This window comes from Choloepus didactylus, chromosome 3 (assembly GCF_015220235.1).
Source record: "Choloepus didactylus isolate mChoDid1 chromosome 3, mChoDid1.pri, whole genome shotgun sequence".
In the NCBI taxonomy this organism is placed as follows: domain Eukaryota; kingdom Metazoa; phylum Chordata; class Mammalia; order Pilosa; family Megalonychidae; genus Choloepus; species Choloepus didactylus.
Window position 1 is genome coordinate 106081466 of NC_051309.1, and position 25372 is coordinate 106106837.

The following is a 25372-nucleotide window of genomic DNA, read 5'->3' on the forward strand; positions in this document are numbered from 1 at the left end:
AAATTATCTCTCACCATAGAAATCTCAGCAGCAAAGTAAAATAACGCAATGATAAACATACCATGATATTACTTTAAAAGTCATCTAATATAAACTTCTTTTTCCCTTTGAAAAATATGAAGTATCACTATGAAAGAAGGCTTTAAAATAATTTACCAGTAAGATTTCTAAATATCTCAGGAGATAGTTTTTCATTAAAAAGTCAACTTACACAGAAAATAAATCTTTGATTTTAAGTTTTACATATTTTTACTGACATTCAAAGAAGAAATTACCTCTAAAATAAATTCTATTGATAAAAGAAACTTTAATGGGAAACCAAAGACTTTTTTCACCTTTTTGTGATTATATTTTAAAATAATTTTAGCTATTAAATTCCACTTATTCTAAACTAAGACATTTTATCTATTTTAAGATTTATAATTGCTAGTCTATAAAAGTAATTGTATTATCTTGTTATTATGTCTTTTTATAATATTTCTCTAAACAATATTTTGCATTGCTAATTAACATTCAGAGGAAGACTGAGGAAATCCAATGCAAGAGAAAAATCTCACTAAAATAGTTATTGATTTTTTAACTGAGAATCTTACCTCTAAGTGGATTTAAAATTTTTCATTCTCTATTCTCCAAGTTTTTAAGTTTAAGCATAATTAGATACTCAAGGAAAATCTAAAGATTTTTTTTTAGCTATAAGTTTCAACTGAGTAAACTGAAATATGGCAATAAAAAATGTTAATGGGATTTGGGGTTTTATATTAATAAACATACACTATCCGGAACAAAGAAGATGAAAATCTTAAATGTACTAATCAGACCATATCCAGAATATTAACGTTTAGATCTAGATTTCATTAAAAAATGGATAGTCACAAATTGAAGAAGGTCCCTAGATGATTTCAAAGGAAATTAAGTTACCTTGAAGTCAAAAAATGAGAACAAAGATACCGAGAACATTTATCTTTGCTACAAAAAGTTAAAAGGAATTGGAAAAAAGTCATAGAAAGAGGGAAAATGATGAATAGGTAAATTTAGGTCCGTTTAAGAAGAGCATTTTAAGAAATAAAGTTGTCCACTACTGAAACAAGAAAACTTAGATATAGTGAATTCTTTATTACTAGAGGTGTTCAAGCAGTGACTACTTGACAGAGATACTAAACACAGTTCCTTCCACATTCACTGAGTGACAATTAATTAGATACCAGGCACAGTAGATTTGAGGGTACTCTAACTTCAAGATCAGAGGATTCAATGATCTTAAAAACTAGAAAATAGAGGAAACAGCTACTTTTCTACTCACCTTTTTTTCTTCCTGCAATACTATTAGTTCATAAAAACGTGGGAGAAATGAGCAATAATTTTGCTGTTGCTCTTTCTTGATGTTAATATTTTCATAATGTGATACTTTTTCCCTTTAGAAAATTCAGAGAGAAATTGAGTTCTCATTTTCAAGTATATAAATGTTTATACAAGCAAAGAGAATAATTTACATTTCCTAAATTGCTAAAAAAAAAAAAAAAGTATGCAATAATAAGATCATCTAGGTGTATTAGACCAATATACTCTAAATTTTGTAAAGTGCATTCATTTATATTGGTTAGTTTTGCTTTTTCCTATTCAGAGCATTATTATAAACCTATTCTAATTTTAATTCTAAAAAGACAACAGGAAATGGGATTTGCATCATGAATTGAAATTAAAAGCTATCAAAAAAGTTTCCTGTGTATTCTATTTACCATAAAGGCCTTTAAAATTCCCCAAACCCTTGTTATTTCAACTATTACTAAAATAAGGGGGAAACAGCCCCATGCTATTTATATAATAAAACAATCAGGAAAAGTTCATTTAAAAAGGATCTTTGATCATGAAAAAGAAGCTTATTTTCTTTAGACAATTTAGACAATCTCAAGAAAATATTGGAAACTAAAAAAATAGTGACAAAAGCCCATGCTTTGGAGTCAGCCTGCCTGATGGAAATCCCTGCAATGCCACTACCGTTGTGTGGCTTTAGACAAACCACCTAACTTCTCTCAGCTTCAGCTGCTTCTTCAGGAATTGGAAAGAGTAATATCCAATTCTCTAGGTGGCAATGATTAAAGTACATAATATCTGTGAAGTGCTTAGTGCCATACATGGCCCAAAAAAAACACACAATAATTATTAATTATTATTATTACAAAAATTATACTTAAATCAGCTATCCTGATTACTATTTCTTAAGCAGAATTCCAAAGAATCTATCATATTCAGCATTTCCAACAAACTATACTGAACATAAGCACATAATATTCAAATAAGAGGAAAACATAAAAACAAAAACTTAAGCTATAATTGCCATTATTTTCTTTGCTCTGCATTGCTATGATTTAAATATGCATTTAACATCCCAGTTCACTGTTAAATGCTGACTTCTTCACTGATTTTTATTCTCACAAAATTCAAGAAGTGAACTTGTTTTCAAACCTCAAACAGGCTTATGGATAACAAATTTACATTTGGGATATCAGAAGTCTCACACTGTATTTAGGTTTGTGTCTTTCCCAAAAAGAGACTTATAAATTCATCTTTCAATTTAGGGTGGCCAAGTATAACCACTTTCATACTATACCAAGTCTCCCAGAATAATTCTAACTCAATCACAAATAGTTCAAAAAAGAACATTAGGAAATGTCAATTGCCAGAAAGAACTAAGACAACTCCAAATAAAAGATACAGTAAAGACAGTCATACTAAAGAGCAAATAGATAGGTTGTGGAAATAGTGAAATAACTGAAACGGTAAGGAAAGCAGTCTAAATGAATACATTCCTGGAAGTAAGTAAAAGTACAAATAGAAGAAGAGGAGGAATAGGGAAAATTTTTAAAGTCAAAGAGAAAGCAACGGCATAAGAAAATAGGGGGAGACCTGGAGGGGGAGGTTTGGGAAGTAAAAAAAACCAAAAGGAGAAAACCATGAAACAAAATCAGAGCAACACTGATTAGAAAGAGTCCTGCTATGGCTGGGGTACTTAGTCAGAGGTGTAGTGGAATGGATGAAAAGCAATCATCATAGAACTATATACCAGAAAAGAAGTTAATTTTATTTACATTAATTATACCTCAATAAAACTGAAATTCATTAATTAATTAGCAAACCAATCTGGGAGAAGTAAAGGATAGGACTAAAGTACTAAACAACAAAAGCATATGTTAAGAAGTGGATAATCAGAGTTAAAATATTCTAGAGACTTTATGTGCTTTGAAAGATTGATAAAAATATTAAGTTTAGAATTTATTGTTACATTTGTATGTTAAAGTTTTAGCATAACTACCAAAACAATATAAATACAAGATGTATTTTGCATATTAGGAGAGTGAAAGAGTGAAAAAGACAATGGACTACATTGTAAAGGCCCCAAAGTGAGAACCATGTTTGACTCTTTTTATTCTCAGTTACTATATTCAGTCCTGGCATGTAAAAGGAATTCAAACAATGTTTGTTCAATGAATGTGTCCACGAATGAGCCTAAGGTATGTCCACTGCTGGCATACAGATATGTCTGAATCTGTCTGGTAAACTAATTGGATACATAACCACTACAGAACTTCTTGGGAGAAAGCTCATCCTATGAGAAAGAAAGAATCAGGCAGAGAAGCTAGACTCTATAAAATAAATTTAATCATCAGAAGGTATGGTAGATTCTGAGGACAACATGGTATTTGTTACTCAATTTTGCCTTCCATAGACTCATGTATAAGGCCTCATTGTAGGAGTAGGAGAAAATAAAGATAGAAAGAGTTATTTTACCATAATAGTATTTACTAGTTACAACTTCATAACTATTACTTCCAACCTATTGGTATAGTTCTGACTCACACTAACTAAAAATATCTTCTAAATCCATCATGTAATGAGAGGAATGGAGACTAGAACCAGGGACAAGACGGAGAATCCTGGGTCACACTCTTTTATATTTTCTCTGACCTCTTGTTTATTTTATGACTAAAACCAGACAAATTTTAGTATTTCGATCCATGGGCTTTATAATCAAACATGACTCAAGTTAAACTGCAGCTCTGCCACTTAATAGCTGTATGATCCTATGTTAATCATCCTCTGTGATTCTCAGATTTTTCACTGATAAAATAGATAGAACAATAGTAACTATACATGTAGATTAAATAATAAAGGTGAAGCAGGTAGCACAGGATCTGGCTCATAAAAAAGCAAGCACTTTTATGTATTTTACTCCAAAATATAATACTTCTTGGATTTTTTCATACTGATTATTCCTTTCATAACAACATAGCTTAGTCTGAATTATTGGGATACTTTATAGTCCAGAACTACATTAAAGTATTAATTTATACATTTATACATCATTTTCTACTTACTGGACAATATCATACTGTCCAGGACCAGGCCCTGACTTTCTAGGTAGCTCTCGTCTTCCTAAAGAGTTGCCAAAATGTATCCCTTTGTATTTCAAAGTTGCATTGAAAACATCCTAAAAAAGAAAAGCAAAGATGGGGTATAGTTTAAACAAGTTATGATATGATGTTTAATGCTTTTTAAGTCTAAATATAAAGCAAGGTTAGCTTCAGCAACGGGGTTCCACTGGTTAACGTTAAAGTCATCTTTGATATATCGCAAGCTAAGTTACAATTGCCATGTCCCATTCCACTCCTGATTCCACATCCAGGACTCCCAGAAAACTCTAACTCTAGAATATTCTCAGCCAATACAAATAGCATTGCTCTTGGTAGTATGATCAGCAATCTAAAACTAAGAGCAAGGAAAATTACTCATAAAAAAAAATACAGGGCACTGTATGATTTAGGGAATGGGAGGGCCTATTAAAATAACCATAGTTAAGCTGATGAGAAAGTGTAAACATCACCAATAGACATTAGATAACTTCTAATTAACAGGTATTTAAACTATAATATATTCATGTAAATATTTCAGAGTTACACTACCTCTATTCATTTTATCATTAAGGCTATCAAATCCTGGGGTCAGGATTAGTCCTTTAATGCCAAAGAATTATTTATGACATGAGAATTCAACAATCATCTTTCCTTTATATTCACTATAATAAATGCGCAAATTAGGCATGAATCATTAAAAACTTCACTTTAGTGATGTTAAAGCACCTGGTTTCATCAGAAACTAATAAGGTAATGTATAGCATATCTTACAGAAATTCTCTTCTACCTAATATATTCTAAACTGACAATCATCTAAGAACTTTGGTTAAAAACTCATTTTTTAAATTGATGGTAGAAGGTAAACTCTAGTCTATTTAACTTACTTTTAATTTACATTTGTAAAAATACAGTGTTAAAACAAGCTTGTATTAATAAAATTAATATATACTGAATAAAATCCTATAGCATAAACTTATAATTTGCATAAAACAAGGTCTCCATTGTTGTAGGTGATTCTTACTCTTCTAGAGCAGAACTAATCTCTGTCAATTACCATCATAAGTAACATTAATGCAATATTATTGAAAAAAGAATAATTTCAGGTCAAAATGCTGAATTAAACCCTTAACTGCCCCACCCCAGCCCCCCAAAATTGCAAAAGAAGTATATAAAATAGACACATTTCAGTGCCAGAAACTAGGAGAAGGTGTCATTCATGTGCCTGAAACTTAAGAAGGAGTTTCTGCAATATATGGCACAGCAGAGACTAGAATTCACTGCATATGAAAAGAGTACCAGCAGAACCCTACAAACATCCCCAGAAAAGTGGGAATTGGATGTAAGGAAGGGGTCTTGAGTAGGGAGTAGTCCTCAAACCTACTAGTACCTTTGGAGATTTTCACTAGTGCCATTACTTGAAGTAATGAGAGAGAACGCTAGCATTCTTTTTCTTCTTGGCATGGGTAGTTGGAGATAAAGTAGAAGCATGGCCACCGGCCCCTAACAAGAACCAACTTTCCAGTTAGATAGATACCACTCCAAACAGCTTTGGATCACCACCACAAAATCCAAAAAGAAGTTGGGAAGCACTGAAATTCCCTGCTGTGTGAAAACTTCTAACTTTTATTTCCTTTAACTTATTACAAACAACTAGCCCTCAGATATTATAAAATGAAAACACAATAAAGCTAAACTTTCCTTTCTATCCCTACTTGACAAGAAGAAATTAAATAGGCACCAACACAATCTCTGACAGAACCTTGATGTTTGCATGAAGTGAAATGGAACCATTATTTATTCTTTCTTAATACATGCAAAATTGAAGAAATCGAATTACAGTTTTCTGAAGTTTTCCCTGCTTTGATTTTAGTATATCCCCTTGTTTCTTCCTTGTCTGTGTGTTAGAGGGTGAAGGAGTTGGGGGTAGGGAAACAGGGAGCTATCAGCTTGTGTCCAAGGAGGAATCAGACATGTTTTGGGGATGTCTGGTGAACTAACAGAACAAGTCACCCAGAAGGAAAATGTGAAAACCAAACTTACAGAAAGGAAAGCAGTTAATCACGGACCTTTGCCCAGTAAGAAAATCTTAGTGTCAAAAGAGTAGCAATGCTAAACATTGAGTGTTTATGAGGACTGAAATTTTGTGGTTCAACTATTTAATTATTTTAAAGGTAATCCAGTAGAAAGTAGAAAGAAATATATATATATATATATATATATATATATATATATCATTCAAGACATTAGCAAAATCTTCTGTAACTCTCACAAATTCTGCATTACTCAGATAAATGTTACATCTCAAATTAAATTTAAAGGCCTTTCAAAAATACAGGCACGACATGAAGAATAAATTGATGCACTCAACTCTAAACCACACACTCTTTATGTCAAGAAGTGTTGACAATAGCAATTTCAAGGTCACTGTCAACTTGTAAAGTCATTAGCAAATAAAATATGACTTAATATATGCAAACTCAGCATGGAGCTGCATTATTTTAAGTGAATGTTGTAATATAACTTGAAGAAGTACTGTCTACCACACCCAGTGACAATGAAATGAATGAAGAGGGGCTTTGCAACTTTCCCCCCATGTCTTTTCCATAATTAAATATGGAAACAGAATTTGTGAAGCATTAGAAGTTTCAAAGTGCATCAATTCAAACACTAATGGACTGTTTTCCAATGTTGCAACGTAGGTAGTTCCCAGCATGCTATCATTAGCAAATATGTCAGTGTCAGAATTCCAACCACAAACATTGCTTTAAAAATCCACCTATAAAAAGTAGATTTTTGATGGTTCCCTGGGCTCTTCTAAAAAATAATGAAACCAAATTTTATAATTCAAAATATTATGCCAAATAATTTATATATAAAATTTCTCTGTACAGATTCAAGTTAGCTAAACTTTATCAGTTGTTGGCCAGTGTCTATATACTTCAATTCCAAGGTTGCTTCTATATATAAGTGATATATGATTCCTTCAACAAATGTTATTCACTACTCAATAGAAGAACTATAATAATTCCCCATCTGTTGGATTATTTTCTTTATTTCCTATTAATATTCTCATCTTTAAATTGAGAGCACTATAATACCATCTTGAAAAGCAGCTAAAGAACTACATACATTTATCAGAAATTTGGATAATATTTTAATTAACATTACTACAGTATCAATTTCACAGTGGTCTGTGAAGACCCTGTGCTTTTCTGCAAGAGAAACAGAAAAAAAAAAAAAAAAGCCTTCAGCTGTTCAAAGCTCAGGCTTTGCCTCCCAACCTCCTGTTCTCTCAAACACAGGCTGGGGATTCAGGAAATATCACAATTCAATTTAAATGCAAACTTCTTGAATAGCAAGAAAAATGTGTCTAATTTATATGTAAATCTATGTTTTTACATATCAGGATTTCTTAAAGTCAATCTAGATTTTTATTCTAATAAATACAAGTTGGATTGATTCAATAATTACTAAAAGGGTGATCAAAGAAATTGAACATATTAAAAGTGTGAAATGAATTTTTCTCTTATTATTTCTGTCCTCTATGAGTAATTATTTAGCCAGAAAGAAATCAAATTTTATATGTGAAAGTAATGCTTAGTCATATGTGAAAGAGATTTTGTACATCTAGGGAAACTTAGAAGCATTATTCAGGCTTTCTAACACATGACAGTATTCTGAAATGAAGAAATAGTATTTACAAAAAATATAATTTTGAAGCAAGAATTACTTTCTGAGATTTATTAAGTGAAGAGTAATCAGGGAATTGTTTAAACTAAGGTCGAGGGTCTATGACTATTGTGAAACAGAAATATTTATTCCAAGCATATTAATCCATACAGAAGTTTTTTTATTCATCAAGTTAATTAAATTAGCCACTTTGCTTTCTGTATGATTGTTTATCGAGTATATTTCTTATATCTTTCTTGGTGGTAAGGAATACAAGGTGCTGTAAAAACAAATACTCATAGTATTTATTATGTGTACAGAACTATTCTAAGTACTTTACATGACTCATTTGATTTTCATATCACCTATGGGCAGCAGCATATTATTATTATTCTCATATTTCATATGAGGAAACTGAGGCACAAAGAGGTTAAGTAACTTGGCCAAGGACAAATAACTATTAAATGATAGAGCCAAGAAAAAAACAGGTCGTCAGACTACATCACACTACCTCTTATAAATTTGTTCTTCACATTGGGGAGAATATCCTAATATCAGATTACAAGATTTCTACGAACCTTACTGTGAATTTTACAGAATTCTTCTCCTATGTTCTATTAATCACACTTTACTCAAATATCTAAGATATTTGCCACCATCTCTTAGTGAAGACTAATCATTATAGTGTTATTACCAGGATGATGGAATAATGAGGTATAGTATAGAGCTAAAGAGTAAAACATTCTTGGAGCAAAATATCCCATGGCCAGAAAGAAATGGGAATTATCAGGATGTGAAAAGGAGACATGTCTATAACTCACAATTCTTACTCTCCATTTTACAAGAGGTAATCTGGTTCTTCATAAGTTTTATAGCATGCAGCAGTTCATCAAGCTCTTAAAATATCTGGCACTATCTATTTTTGAGCATCAAATACATCATTTCTAGTGCAGTCCATAAGGAACCAAATTTATAAAATCAAACTGTACTCTCCTTCTTGATGATCCAACCACTAACTCTATATTCTCTTCTGGGTCCTACTACAACTGTCTAACCCAAACAATTCCTTCAATTATGTCTTATGTATAGCTCCTCTCTTGCGTTTTTGCAAAGCATTGTTGGATCCATGAGGAATTCGTACCATAGTCAAAGGACATGAACCTATTGGGCCAAGTCATCACACCCACTGAAAAAAGATTGTGAGAAAATGAAAAGTTATTCAGATGCACAGTGTGGCAAGGGTCCTCCAACACTTCAAGTCATTCAAGTATTCACAGATGTCCCTACTTCATTTGATAGAACCTAGTTTTCTATATTTAAGCTTCAAGTTGAATAAGAAAGACTTTGGCTCAGCTGGGAATTCAGCTTCAATTAATGTTCCAAGGAAAAATGCTAATCAGTTTCTGGTATCTGTAAGATTTTGACAGTTTAAAAACTCAGGAGTGACAACAGCTGAAATGGCAAAATGAGGACATTTGAAAAGCTACTCACCAAAAAGCAATGAGAACAGCAGCATAATGTATCAAAATGAACTTTTTCAGAACTCTGAAAATTAACCAAAGGCTTGAAACAATCAAGGAGCATTTGTTCAAGAAAAATGACATGATCTTGGTAAGAACAGCCAGCTTTGTGTTCTAACAACCAGTTAGAACCTTTGCCTTATTACCATCCTCCTTTCCCCAGATGCTGGTAGTCTTGAAAACCAACAACCCTACAATCACAGAGAAAACCAGCAGTCTAGAAGCAATGGATCAGAAGAGGTTTGCAGCACCCAAAACTACTATTCACATAAAATTACATTAGTTGAATTGTCTGGTAGTACCCCAGAAATACCCTTTAACAGAGTTTGTCTTTATTTCAGTGCCTCAAACATCATTCAATATAAACAGCCATTTTCCTGTGGTAAGGATGGATGGATTTTTTAAGGAAAAAATTCAGTCACAATTGTTTAACATCTCAGCTGCCTGAGGCAGTAAAAAGTGTTGGAACAAAGAAGTTGACCAAAAAACTTAAAAGAAAACATTAAGAATGAGATATCTATAGGGAGTTTTTAAAAACTTCCAAATATTCCTGGCCTTCCAAATATTGAAGGCCAAATGCATGCATAGGGCTATACGCATGTCCAGGGCTAGATGCATGCCCAGGGCTGTGCCTACAACCCAGAAAGATTTGAGAAGGTGCAAAGATCTTACCTCTAGCTGATGTTGAGGCTCTACAAAAATAGGAAGTGGAAGCTAAGACAGACTTGCAAGCTGCCTGTCTGGGTGTGCAGCATGTATCAACATACACACAGAGCACATCAGCAAAGGTTGGGAGGCTTATTGGTTCTAGGGATTTAAGGAAATCTCTGTCCAATCATTAACTGACCTCTCAAATAACTACACTGAGATTTCTTTGGACAGACATGACAAAGAATTCAGAGTTTACAGATTTAGTCCAGGAAAATCACTACAGAAACAAAGAGCAACAAAAGCATACCCTGGGGGTGGGGGCAGAGGCATGGAGTGATTTCCAGACTTGCCAAGCTATATCATTTAAAATGACCAGGTTTAAAAAAAAAAAAAATGAGACATGCAAAGAATAAGAAAATAGGACCCATACACAAGAAAAGAAGCAGTAAATAGAAACTACCCCTAAGGCAGTCAGGATGTTGGACATACTAGACAAAAACTTCAAATCAACTACTTTAAACATGTTCAAAGAACTGGGAAAAAAAACATATTTGAAGAAGTAAATGAAAATATTAAAATTATGTCTCACCAAATAGAGAAAATAGAGAAATTGTTTTTAAAAAAACAATAATTAAACAGAAATACTCAAACTGAAAAGTACAATAATAAAAATGAAAAATTCACAGGAAGGGCTCAATGAAGTTCAAACTGACAAAAGAAAGAATCAGTGAACTTGAAGACAAATCAATTGATATTCACCAGTCCAAAGAAAAGAAAGAAAAACAGATGAAGAAAAATAAACAGAGTTTCAGGGTCTTGTGGGACACAATCAAGCATACCAACATATGTATAATGGGAATCCTTGAAGGAGAGGAGAGAGAAAAAGGGAAGAAAGAATATTTGAAATAATAATTGCTGAAAACGTCACAAATTTAATGAAAAATATTAATCTACATATATAAGAAGTTCAACAAACTCAAAGAAACATATACACAAAGAAATACACACACAGACATATGTCAATTCTAATATCAAAAGCCAAAGGCAAAGAGAGAATCTTCAAAGGAGTAAGAGGAAAGTGATATATCATACACAAGGGATCCTTAATCAGATTAACAGCTGAGTTATCATCACAAATCACGGAGGCCAGAAGGCACCAAGATGACATAATCAAATGACTGAAGAGGAAAAAAAACAGGACTGTCAACCAAAAATTATATATGCAGCAAAACTATCCTTCAAAAATGAAGGAGAGGGGAGTTCTGGTAAACCAAGATGGAGGCATGAGACACTCCAGAGTGCCACTTGCCTACAGAATCTGTGAACAACTACCAAAAACAGAATTCTGGAAAACAGTTAAAGAGTTGCAGTAACTGGGGTATTAGTCAGGGTTCTCTAGGGAAACAGAATCAATAGGAGATATCTGTAAATACAAGATTCTATAAAAGTATCTCACACAACTAGTGAGGATGCATGAATCCAAAATCCATAGGGCAGGATGCATGAGTCCAAATTCCATAGGGCAAGCAGAGAGCTGGCAACTCCAATGAAGGTCTTCAATGAACTCCCCAGGAGAGGCTGGCTAGCTGAAGAAGACAAATTCCATAGGGCAGGCTGCACGCTAGAACTCCAATGAGGGTCTTCAATGAATCCCCAGTAGAGGTTGGCTTGCTGAAAAAGAAGTGAAAGTTCTCTCCCTTCTCCCTTAAAAGTCTTCGGAAGATTGGATTAAATCAGCTGACTGAATTCTCTCATTGTGGAAGACACTCCTTTCATTGATGCAATCAGCCACATAGGCAATCAATTGGCTGATGATTTAATAGACCATTCTTCTGGTTTGTTAACCAGCCACAAATGTCCTTGCAGTTAATGGTTAGACCAGTGCTTCCTTGAACAGACATCTGGGCACCATCACCTTGCCAAGTTGGCACATGAACCTAACCATCACAGTCCACCCCCTGTCAACTTGGCAGCTATACACATCACCTTAAACCATAGTTAATCTCTAAATAGAACACAGTGACAGACCTATGTTTCACCTAACAGTATTCAGCTGTCCTGCATACAACCAGAAATGCACTAAATCTCTCCAGAATAGGGTCCTTGGGTAACTCTTGAACTTGATATCCTAAAACTTAAATGTTAAAAAAGTGAACAATACAACTTATGTCATAAGATAAGGAATAAGATAAAGAAAACAAATATTTTCTTTATGGACAAATACAAACATACTCATAACAAAACAAGGAGGAAATATTCATGCCATCAGAGTCCTTGTTTCTGTAACTGGTCATGAGGTCGTAGTTCATATTTATCACTACCTCCTTCCACTACCCATTCCATGTTCCTTTCACCCTCAGCAAGCACTTCACCTGGCTGTGGTTCTTTGCCTAGGGGGGTGACCCAAACTTTCATTCCTGAAGTTTCTAAGCCATTGGTAATCTTGCCTGTATTGGGTTGTTGCAGTTTTCCATTGACTTTAATCACACAGCATGGTAGCACTAAGAGATGCCTTAGGAGATCTCCTGTATTCCAGAAAACCTCTTCTTTACCTCCATTGTGTAGTTGCAGTCCTATTTCCCTTTGATAGTCAGAATCAGTCACCCTAGCCAGTATAGTAATCCCCTTCCTTGCCTGTTGATTCAGAGGCATGAAAAGCCCAAAGTGGCCAGGTGGCAGTCTTAACTTCCAGTTGAATGGAATTATTGTGTCTCCTGGTGGGAGCACTCCTTTTGGAACTAAGACATGTAGATCAGCATAAATTAAAGTTGCAGGAACAGGAAGCAAAAATTTTCCTAGTGGATTACTAGGGGTGATAGTGAGCGGTGCCACTCCCGTTTCCACCTCTTTATTCCTGGAACCATAAATCCTGACTAAGGGAGAAACAGCATCATAGAGTGGACGCTGATTCAGAGCATTCACAGCCTCTTGGAGAACACTTCACCAGCCCTGCAAGTTATTGCCACCTAGTTGACATTGTAATTGAGTCTTCAAAAGGCCATTCCACTGTTCTATCAACCCAGCTATCTCTGGATGATGGGGAACATGGTAAGACCAGAGAATTCCATGAGCATGTGCCCATTATTGTACTTCATTTGCTGTGAAGTGGGTTCCTTGATCAGAAGCAATTCTGTGTGGAATACCATGATGGTGGATAAGGCATTCTGTAAGTCCATGGATGGTAGTTTTGGCAGAAGCATTGCATGTAGAGAAGGCAAACCAATATCTGGAGTATATGTCTATCCCAGTTAGAACAAATTGCTGCCCTTTCCACAATGGAAGTGGTCCAATGTAATCAACCTGCCACCAGGTAGCAGGCTGATCATCTCGAGGAATGTTGCCATATCCGGGACTGAGTGTGGGTCTCTGCTGCTGGCAGATTGAGCAATCAGTAATGGCTGTGTCCAGATCGGCCTTGGTGAGTGGAAGTCCACATTTCTGAGCTCCCATACATAACCTCCATCCCTATCACCATGGCCATTTTGTTCATGAGCCCATTGGACAATGACAGGAGCAGCTGGGGAAAGACGCTGACTGGTATCCAGAGAACGGGTCATCTTATCCACTTGATTATTAAAATCTTCTGCTGAAGTCATGGGAAACAAATATCTTCATATTCCTTGCCCACTCTGAAACATCTATACATATACCTCTTCCTCAGACTTCTTTGTTGCCAATTTTCCAATCATGTTCCTTTCAAGTCCCTGACCATCTAGCCAAACCACTAGCAACAGCCCATGAATCAGTACACAAATGCACCTCTGGCCAGTTCTCCTTCCAAACAAAAGGAACAACCAAGTGCACTGCTTGGAGTTCCACCCACTGGGAGGATTTCCCCTCACCACTGTCCTTCAGAGACATCCCAGAAAGGAGCTACAGTGCCAAGCAGTCCACTTTTGGGTGGTACCTGCATATCATGCAGAACCATCTGTAAACCAGACCCAAGTTTTCTCTCCTCAGTCAACTATTATAAGAAACTTCCCAAAAGGCCATAGCTCTGGGCTGGGAGAGAGAAGGTATCATGGCAGAAGTGGGGGCCACGGGCATTTGGGCCACTTCCTCACGTACCTTATTTGTGCATTCAGGACCCACTTGAGCCCTATCTCATACATGCCATTTCCATTCTATGATGGAGTACTGCTGTGCACACCCAACTTTATAGCTTAGTGGGTCAGACAAATCCCAGTTCATGACAGGCAACTCAGTTTGCATGGTATCTTGGTGGCCCATAGTTAAGTGTTCTGTCTCTACTAAGGCCAAATAGCAGGCCAAAAGCTGTTTCTCAAAAGGAGAGTAGTTAACTGAAGAGAAGGGTAAAGGTTTACTCCAAAATCGTAAGGGCCTGTGCTATGATTCTCCAACAGGAGACTGCTAAATGTACCAAACAGCATCTTTATTTGCCAGACACTTCCTGCACCACTGGAAGTGGTGGAAGCTGGATCATATGGTCCAAGTGGCACAGCATCCTGGAACTGTCACAGAGCCTCCTCTTGTCCCAGTCCCACGCAAAACCAGAAGCTTTTCTGGTCACTTGGTAAATGGGCAAGAGTGGTACACCCAAATGAGGAATACATTGTCTCCAAAAATCCAAAGAGGCCAACTAGGCATTGTGTCTCTTTTTTGGTTGTATGAGGGAGCAGACGCAACAGTTCATCCTTCACATTAAAAGGGATATCTCTACATGCCCCATACCACTGGACACCTAGAAATTTTACTGAGGTAGAAGACCTCTGTATTTTTGTTGGATTTAATCTCACATCCTCTGACACTTACATGCCTTACTAATAAGTCGAGAATAGTTGCTACTTCTTGCTCACTATGTCCAATCAACATGATATCCATAAAACGGACCAGCGTGATGTCTTGGGGCGGGGGGCGGGGGGAACAGTCAAGGTCTCTGCAGACAATATTATGACATAAGGCTGGAGAGTTGATATACCCCTGACGTAGGACACTGAAGGTATACTGCTGTCCTTGCCAGCTGAAAGCAAACTGTTTCTGGTGGTCTGTACTAATAGCTATTAAGAAAAAAAAGCATTGCCAGATCAATAGCTGCATACCAGGTACCAGGGGATGTGTTGATTTGCTCAGGCAATGATATCACATCTAGAACAGTAGCTTCAATTGAAGTCACCACCTGATTAAGTTTACAATAATTCACTGTCATCCTCCAAGACCCATCTGTTTTCTGCACAGGTCAAATAGGAAAGTTGAATGAGGATGTGGTGGGAATCACTACTCCTGCATCCTTCAAGTCCTTAAGAGTGACATTAATCTCTGCAATCCCTCCAAGAATCCTCTATTGCTTCTGATTTAATATTTTGCAAGACAGAGGTAGTTCTAATGGTTTCCACTTGGCCTTTCCTACCATAAAAGCCCTCACTCCATGAGTCAGGGAACCAATGTGGGGATTCTGTCAGTTGCTGAGTATGTATATTCCAATTATTCATTCCAGAACCTTGGAAATAACCACAGAATGGGTCCAAGGACTCACTGGACCCAATGTGAGACAGGTTTGAGCTAAAACTCCATTTATCACCTGACCTCCATAAGTCCCTACTCTGGTGGATGTTTTGGATCTACTGGAATTAATGTCACTTCTAAACCAGTGTCTACTAATCCCCAAAATATCTGATCATTTCCTTTTCCCCAATGCATGGTTACCCTGGCAAAAGGCTGTACGTCCCCTTGGGGAAGGCTGGGAGGAAGATTAACAGTATAAATTTTTGGTAGCGTAACAGGGTCCTTCCCCAAGGGTACCTGGCCTTCCCCTCATTCAAGGGGCTCTGGGTCTATAATCTGTCTCAAGTCTGGGAACTGATTAAGGAGCTGTAACTCTCTGTTTCTGTGATTCATGTTAGACTTTTGTTCAACTGACCTAGAATTCTTCTGCTTATACAGATCAAACAAGAATTTAGTAGACCTCCCATCTATTTTACTTCTAGGTACCCCATGATCTACTAGCCAACACCATAAGTTTCTGTGAGTCAGATTATTTTGACTACTGCTTTGAACCTGCTCTCCATTATGGTAGCCATGCCCACCTTGTCTTTGGCAATTAATTGCTGCCATGTGGCTTCTGCCAACTTGGGATATGATTATCCCCATTATGTTTAAGAATTCCACCTCAGTGACAGTAGTTCCCACAGTAATATCTGACCTACAGAGAAGGATGACTACAGAGCTCTTCAGAGATGACAGAGCTAGTCTCACAAATTTATTCCTCATAGTTCTGGTAAATGGTGTGTCTTCTGGACATTGCTGGGGTATGTGAGCAGGTCTTACATGATAAATCCACTCTAACATTCCAATCTCTCTCTAAGCCTTTGGATCCCCTCCACCACATTATGCGAGGGCAGTTCTGGCATTTCAGTCTCAGGTAATGTTGGCCACCTTTTGATCCACGTTTCAGCCAACCACCCAAACTGTTAACACTCTTTCTAACCCCTCGAGCTACAACACTGAATGCAGAATCTCTGCTTGGTGGGCCCATATCAATAAATTCATCCTGATCCAACTTTATATCCCTTCTACAATTATCCCACATCCTTAATATCCATTCCCATGAATATTCCTGATTCATGTCTACACAAATTGGAAAACTTACGCAGTTCTTTTGGAGTATAGTGTACTTCCTCATGAGTCACACTTTGTACCTCACCTTTCAGGGCCTGTTGAGACTTTAGTCTAGTTATGGGCATGGAAGTAAAGTCCAGTGGTGGGGGTGGGTCACTGTGCCAGTTTGGATATATTATGTCCCCCAGAAAAAAACCATATTCTTTAATGCAATCTTGTGATGGCAGATTGATTAATCTTTTTGATTAGAGTGTGACCTTTTGACTGAATCTTTCCATGGAGATTTGGCTCTGCCCATTCAGGGTGGGTCTTAATTGGTTTACTGGAGTACTTTAAAAAGAGCCACACAGGCCCAGATCCTTGCTATAGCTGCGAGAGACATTCTGAAGATGGCCACTGAAAGCACGCTTTTGGTGACGCTGATGCTTAGACATGCTTGGAGATGCAGTCAGAAGGACGTTTTGCTAAGAGATAAAGCCCAGAGTCTGTCCTGAGATATGCTGAGACAGGACCCCCAGGCTCTTAGAGAGAAATGTCCTGGGAGAAAGAACCAACAGTGCACAGGAGCTGAGAGAGGAGCTGGAACACAACCTGGGATCAGTAGACGCCAGCCACATGACTTCCCAGCTAACAGAGGTTTCCCAGACACCAACAGCCTTTCTTCAGTGAAGGTATACTTGTGTTGATGCCTTAATTTGAACATTTTTATGGCCTTCAGACTGTAAATTTGTAACTTGATAGACAGAAAAGGTCTAGTTTGCTCTGAAGAGACTATAGAAATATGGACTTTGAAGATAATTCTGATGATGCCTTAGACAGAAATGATGAACGTGTCATTGCCAACTGGAAGAAAGATGATCCTTGTCTTAAAGTGGCATAGAATTTGGCAAAATTGTGTCCCAGTGTTGGAAGGAAGGCAGATTTTGAAAGCAACAACCCAGGACACTTAGCCGAGGAGATCTCCAGACTATGTGTGAAGGATGCAGCCTGGATTTTCCTTGCAGCTTATAGTAAAATGCAAGAGGAGAGGGATAAGCTGAGAAGTGAACTAGGGTTCAAAGAAACCAGAAATTGATGTTCCAGAAAACTCTGAGTTTCCAGAAACTGAAACCCCAAAGACTACAGCCCCATATAAGTATTTAATGAAACCTGGAACCAGCCACCCATTTCAGCACAAGCCAGGATTGGAGATGGATTTATCCAGAAAGGATTTGTGGAAACTCCTATTGTCTGATCGCTTTGACCCCTGCGTGCTCCATATCAAGCCAATAAATTTTTTGCCAGATCTGTATAAATGGACCCACTGCCAGTCTGGACTGGAGGGGACAGAGAAGGAACAAACTGAAGGAAAAATTTCTTCAAAGACAGAACCATGGAAGAAATCTCAGGCAAGGAGAGCAGAACAACTCATGCACATGGAAAGGGTGAGTTTGCCCCAGAGGCAGAGGATGATCCTTCCACCTAGATGCTCAGGAAGAGTGCTGCCACCCTAGGCTTCAGAGAGGTTGGAGCACATTCCTCAGGGATTGGGGAGAGCATTGCCATCACCCACTATTCACAGAGGAGAGAGCCTTTGCCCTGGAGAGCAGAGTCCGGGTTGTGCCCCGATGTCTGAGAAGGGAGGGGCCAAGAACGTGGTTTCCCCAGTGTGTGGATATGTTGGAGCACTCACCCCAGTGTCTGAGGAGAAAAGGGCTGCCATGAAGGCCCTTGGAAAGGGTTGGACTCCTGTTCTCTCAAGCCCCAAATGATGTTATTAAACGTCATTTTATAAATAACTCTCAGTCTCTGAAATCTAATGGAGTTTATCCTGTGGATTTCAGGAATTGTTTTGGTCCTGTAAACCCTGTTTTCCTTTCAGTTTCTCCTTATGGCAATGGGTATGTTTACCCTATTACTGTCCCTCCATTGTACACTGGCAGCAGGTAACTTGTTCTGAGTTTCACAAGTCCACAGCTAGAGGGGAATTTTGCCTTAGGACAGACCATGCCTGTAACTGATTTTGATAAGATCTTGTAGTGCCTATTGTTACTGAAATGATTTAAGTTTTTGTGATATTGTGATGGTATGAATTTATTTTGTATATGGAAAAACATGTATTTTGGAGGTCCAGGGGTTGGAATGTGCTGGATTGGATATATTATGTTGTTCCAAAAGACATGTTTAATCCAGTCTTTTGGGATATTTGGATTAGGTTGTTTCAGAGATGTGACTCACCCAACCATAGGTGATAATTTTGATTAGATTATTTCCATGGAGGAGTAGCCTTGCTCTTTCAGCATGGGTCTTGATTAGTTTACTGGAGTACTTTAAAAAATGCCACACAGGCCCAGATGCTTGCTGACGCTGATGCTTAGACATGCTTGGAGATGCAGACAGAAGGATGCTTTGCTAAGAGATAAAGCCCAGAGTTTGTCCCAGGATAAACTAAGAGAACAACCCTCCCCCGCCCAGACACTTAAGAGAGATATGTCCTGGGAGAAAGCCATTTTGAAACTAGAACCCCAGAGCAGATGCCAGCCACATGCCTTCCCAGCTGACAGAGATTTTCCAGATGTCATTGGCCATCCTCCAGTGAACGTACCCTGCTGTTGATGCCTTAGTTTGGACACTTTTATGGCCTTAGGACTGTAACTTTGTAACCAAATAAACCCCATTTATAAAAGCCAATCCATTTCTGATATTTTGCATGATGGCAGCATTAGCAAACTGGAACAATCATGAAAAGAATTAGAAGTATCCTTAAAGCCAGTTACCTCAGGGCATTACACTGCAGTTTCATCTGGAGAAACAGGATTAATCTCTCCAGACATAGGAGTGAGGGTTGTTTCCCCAGAGGAGGTGATTACAGGTTTAGCAGGCACTGAAGGGTAGACATTGGATGGCAGGCTCCTCAGTGCAGACTGGAGGTTGGGAAGCTGTTTCCTCAAGGCAGGCTGGAGGTTGGGAAGCTTTCTTCTGAGGGTAGGCTGAAGACTGGGTGGCTCTTACCTCAGGGCAGGCTGAAGGTGGGGGGGGGGGGCATTTCCTCAGGGCAGACCATTACAGGTATATCTAGCAAAGACTCAGCAGAATCCAGAGCTCCAATATCCTCACTGCCATCATTATCAACCCATATGTCCCCATCACAATTTTCAGGATCCCATTCTTTTCCAATCAATGCCTTTACTTTAACAGCAGACATCCTGCAAGATTGAGATTTTAGTTTACACTGTACATCTGCTACTCATACAGTGAGCCTCTGGGTCTGTTTTTCAGAGATCTTAAGTCTGTGGCCACAGGAAATGAGATTTTCTTTCAGAGCACAACATAGTAACCTTTAAATCTTTCATACAGTGTATATGTTGCAAGTTTGAAGCCTTCAGCTCATCCTTTTCTCTTATAACTATATCCAGCATATCTAATAACAACTAACCAACATTATTATACCTCTTAACTCCATAAAACTCTGTTAAGGTGTCAAAAACACTGTCAACCAGAGCCTTGCCTCATACAAGAGTATGATTAGGAGAATCAAATGGGGATATTTTGTGTATCTCCATTGCCAACTCATGCCATGGACTGTCATTGCCATCTTGATTATTGTAAATAGAATCATAAGTGCCTTTGAAACTAATCAGATTAGAAAACCAATTGTAAAAGCCCATTTTAAGATTCTGTTTCTCAAGAACCGCTCCTGATACCAAGCTGTATTAGTCAGGGTTCTCTAGGGAATAGAATCAACAGAAGATATCTGTAAATATGAGATTTTATAAAAGTGTCTGATGCAACCTGTGGGGATGCATGAATCAAAATTCTGTAGGGTAGGATGCATGAGTCCAAATTCCATAGGGCAGCCAGAGAGCTGGCAACTCTGAGGAAGGTCTTTGATGAACCACCTCCCCCCCCACCCTGGAGAGGCTTGCTAGCTGAAGAAGAGAAATTCCATAGGGTAGGCTGCAAGCTGGAACTCCAATAAGTGTCTTCAATGAATTCCCCAGGAGAGGCTGGCTGTCTGGAAAAAAAAAAAATGCAAGTTCTCTCCTTTCTCCCTTCAAAGTCTTCAACTGATTAGATTAAATCCAGCTGACTGAATTATCTCATTGCAGAAGACACTCCCTTTGTTGATGTAATCAGCCACAGTAGCAAGCAATTGACTGATGATTTAATAAACCAGTCTTCAGGAATGTCCTTGCAGTTAATGGTTAGGCCAGTGCTTGCTTGACCAGACACATGGGCACCATCACCTGGCCAAGATGACACATGAGCCTAACCATCACACTGGGTAAGTGGAAAATCAAGAAAAAAACTGGTTAAAAAACAGTAGAAGCTTGAGGCACACTTTCTGGGCACAATCCCTCCCAGGCAGTATGGAGCCAGCCCGTGCTTCCATTGTTGGTCCCTCTTTGAGATGGACAAGATTAACCCATATGCACACACTAGGATGCCTGTATGTCAGTGCCAATCTATCCAATGACAGCCTAAAAGACTGAATCAGGAAGCTCATCTCTAACTCACCCTCCCAGAACTTGCCCTGCAGGCAGAACTAGCTTCGAGACCAAAGTAGTATAAGAAACAATAAAGTCAAAGCAGCTTGGGGAAAATGATTACTTGCTTTAAATCATACAATAGAGAAAACAGGAGGATGAAAAGTCTATTTTATAGGAGTAGAGGAGGCATTCAAATTCCTGTACATAGGGGAATTCCTAAGGCCATATGGAAACACAAACCCAGACATGATGCAGGCTCAAAAAAGACAGAGTACCCTGTACTTCACATTCACCTCAGGCTGATCTTCCTGATAGGGGGGCTGAACTCTGAAGGAGAGCAGAACTCTGAAGGAGAGCCAAAGTGCAAAGACTGTGAAAAGTGTTTATTGCATTAGTTTATTAGTTTTTGTTAGGTTCTGGCAGTCAAGGAAATATCTTTCATATCACTGAGCTGAATACAAATATAAGGAACAGAAAGCTCAGGGACAAAATCCTAAAGTTAACTCTTCAAAATATTAAAATGTTCAGTGTGCAAAAAAATATTACAAGACAAAGAAACAGGAAATGATGACCCATCCAAAGGAATAAGATAAATTCCAGAAACCAATAAAAAGAAGACTGGACTTTAGACATACTAGACAAAGACCTTTAAAAAAATGATCCTTAGTATGTTCAAGGCAATAAAGGAAAACACAGAAAAAAAACCTGAAGGATTTCAGGAAAACAAAGAATGAACAATAATGAGCATCTCAAAAAAGAGATAGAAATTTTAAAAAGGAACCAAAAAGAAATACTGGAGTTGAGGGCCACAATAACTGAGATAAAAAAATTTTCTAGCAGTTACAACAGCATATTTGAGCACCAAAAGAAAAGTCTGTGCACTTGAAGAAAATACACTTCAAATAATTCAGGTTAAAGAGTAGAAAGGAAAAAGAATGAAAAAAATTAAAAGAGGCTAAGAGACCTGAGGGATACTATCAAGCATACCAATAAATGCATTATGGGAGTCCCAGATGGAGAAGAATGAGAAAACAAGGAATAAGTACTATTGAAAGAAATAATGAAATAAAACTTCCAAAATTTACTGAAAGACATAAATAGGTACCTTCAAGAAGCCCAAACACCAAGCAAGACAAACTCAAAGAGAACAATACCCAAACACATAATATTCAAACTGTCAAATGCCAAAGACAAGGATTTCTTGTCTTTGCAAGAGAAAAGCAATGTGTTATATACAAGGCAGACCCAATAAGATTAGGTGCTGATTTCTCACCAGAAACCATGGAGGCAAGAAGGCAGGTGAACAAAATATTTAACACGCTAAAAGAAAACAACTACCAACCAAGAATTTTATGTCCAGCAAAAGTGCCTTTTAAAAATGAGGGAGACAGGGATGAATCTGGACCCGGGATTGTGGGACTGAGGGTATCTTCTTGACCAAAAGGGGGATGCAAAATGAGATGAAATAGTTTCAGTGGCTGAGAGATTTCAAATGGAGTCGAGAGGTCACTCTGGTGGACATTCTTATGCACTATATAGATAACACCTCTTAGGCTTTAATGTATTGGAATAGCTAGGAGTAAATACCTGAAACTACCAAACTCCATCCCAGTAGTCTGGACTCCTGAAGACAATTATATAATAATGTAGATTACAAGGGGTGACAGTGTGATTGTGAAGACCTTGTGGATCACACCCCCTTTATCTAGTGTATGGATAAGTAGAAAAATGGGGATAAAAACTAAAGGACAAATGGGGTGGGATGGGGGGATGGTTTGGGTGTTCTTTTTTCACTTTTATTTTTTATTCTTGTTCTGGTTCTTTCTGATGTAAGGAAAATGTTCGGAGATAGATTGTGGTGATGAATGCATAACTATGTGATCATACTGTGGACAGTTGATTGTATACCATGGATGATTGTATGGTCTGTGAATGTATTTCAATAAAACTGAATTAAAAAAAAATGAGGGAGAGATTAAGATATTCCCCAATAAACAAAAACTGAGGGAGTTCATCATCACTAGACCTGCCCTACATTCTTCAGACTGAAAGGATAATAGATAGTGGATTGAAACAGAATAAACCTCTGCTAAATGTAATCATATAGGTAATTTTAAGTGCCAGTATTATCATATTGTATTCTTGGTATGTAACTCAACTCTACTTTTTACAGGTTCTAAAATGCAAATTCATAAAAAGTAATGACAAATCTACAGTTTGAGACATACAATGTATTAAGACAAAACTTGTAACTCAACAACAAAAAAAACTAGGGGAAAGAGGATATAGGAACAGTATGTGAATGGTATCAAAATTAATTTGGTATCATATCAAACATGAGGATTATAGATTTGGGATGTTAAATTTAGGTCCCATGGTACCTGCAAAGAAAATATATGAAAAATACATGCAGAAAGAAATGAGAAGGTACTCAAATGGTACAAACAACAAATCCAATAAATATCAAAGTAGCAATTAAAAGAATTGAGGGACAAAAAAAGTGTAAGACTTTCAAAGACCAAATAGCAAAATGGAAGAAGAAAGTGCTGCATTATCAGTAGCTACTTTAAATGTAAATGGATTAAAATATCCAGTCAACAGCAGAGACTGGCAGAATGGATAAAAAAAAGTATGACCTGGTCAGAGAGCTACAAACTGAAAATGGTTGCAGCTTTCTCCACTGAGCTGCCCAGGTTGAGAAAGAGGAAAAGGGGACAGAAAGTCCCCGTTCAGGGCCAGTCCACAGTCCCACCAGCTCCACCCACCAGCCAGGGATAGCACCCGGTCCTCTGGGCTCCTTCTCCCGGCACAGAGAAGTCCACTGGCTCTTTACGTTCCTCCGAAGATATATGACATCTCAAGTGACATGACCATCAGTGAAGGAACCGATGTTACCCTTACTTGTCTGGCCACAGGGAAACCAGAGCCTTCCATTTCTTGGCAGCACATCTTCCTATCAGCAAAACCATTTGAAAATGGACATTTGGACATTTATGGAATTAAAAGGAACCAGGCTGGGGAATATGAAGGTAGTGCGGGAAATGATGTCATTCCCAAACATGAAAAAAGTAAAAGTTGTCATAAACTTTGCTCCTACAATTCAGGAAATTAAATCTGGCACAGTGACCCCTGGACGCTGTGGGTTGATAAGATGTGAAGTGCAGGTGTGCCACCTCCAGCCTTTGAATGGTACAAAGGAGAGAAGAAGCCCTTCAATGGCCAACAAGGAATTATTATTCAAAATTTTAGCACAAAATCCATTCTCACTGTCACCAGTGTGACACAGCAGCACTTCGGCAACTATACTTGTGTGGCTGCCAACAAGCTAGGCATAACCAATGCAAGCCTGCCTCTTAACCCTCCAAGTACAGCCCAGTATGGAATAACCGAGAGCACCGATGTTCTTTCCTCCTGCTGGTACCTTGAGTTGACACTGTCCTCTTTCGCCAGCATACTCTACCTGAAAAGTGCCATTCTAAAATAAATTTAAAGACCCATAAAAGACTTTTAAGAATTCTCTGAAAGTGCTAATGGCTAAATCCAATCTGGTACAGTTTGTTAAAAGCAGCATAGGATATAATCAGCAGTGCTTACATGAGGATGATCACCTTCTGTAGAATTGCTCATTATGTAAATACTTTAATTCTACTCTTTTTTTTATTAGCTACATCACCTTGTGAAGCAGTACACATTGTCCTTTCTTTTTAAGATGTGAAAGCTCTGAAATTAGTTTTAGAGGATATTAATTGTCATTTCATGTTTGTAATCTACAACTTTTCAGAAGCATTCAGTCATGGTCTGCTAGGCTGCAGGCTGTAGTTTACAAAAATGAATATTGCAGTGAATATGCTATTCTTTAAGGCTGCAATACAGGCATTCAATTTCCTGTTTCAATAAGAGTCAATCCACATTTACAAAGATGCATTTTTTTCTTTATTGATTAAAAAAAGCAAATAATATTGCCTTCAGATCATTTCCTCAAAATATGAAACATATCTAGGTTTTTCTGCTTGCATGATATTCAGGTTTTGGGAATGAGCCTTGTAATGTAACTGGCTGTGCAGCTCTACTTCTCTTT

The 25372-nt window shown here is 37.6% G+C and overlaps 1 protein-coding gene and 1 pseudogene across 1 annotated transcript in view; one reads left to right on the top strand and one right to left on the bottom strand.

Annotated features, from left to right (window-relative positions):
- Nucleotides 1–25372, bottom strand: part of STPG2 (sperm tail PG-rich repeat containing 2) — a 537907-nt gene that overhangs the window by 428020 nt on the left and 84515 nt on the right. Inside the window, 2 exon segments of the mRNA XM_037831459.1 lie at nucleotides 1301–1412; nucleotides 4374–4486. Coding sequence (XP_037687387.1) covers nucleotides 1301–1412; nucleotides 4374–4486 — 225 coding nt within the window.
- On the top strand, nucleotides 13584–24778 carry LOC119529064 (annotated as a pseudogene).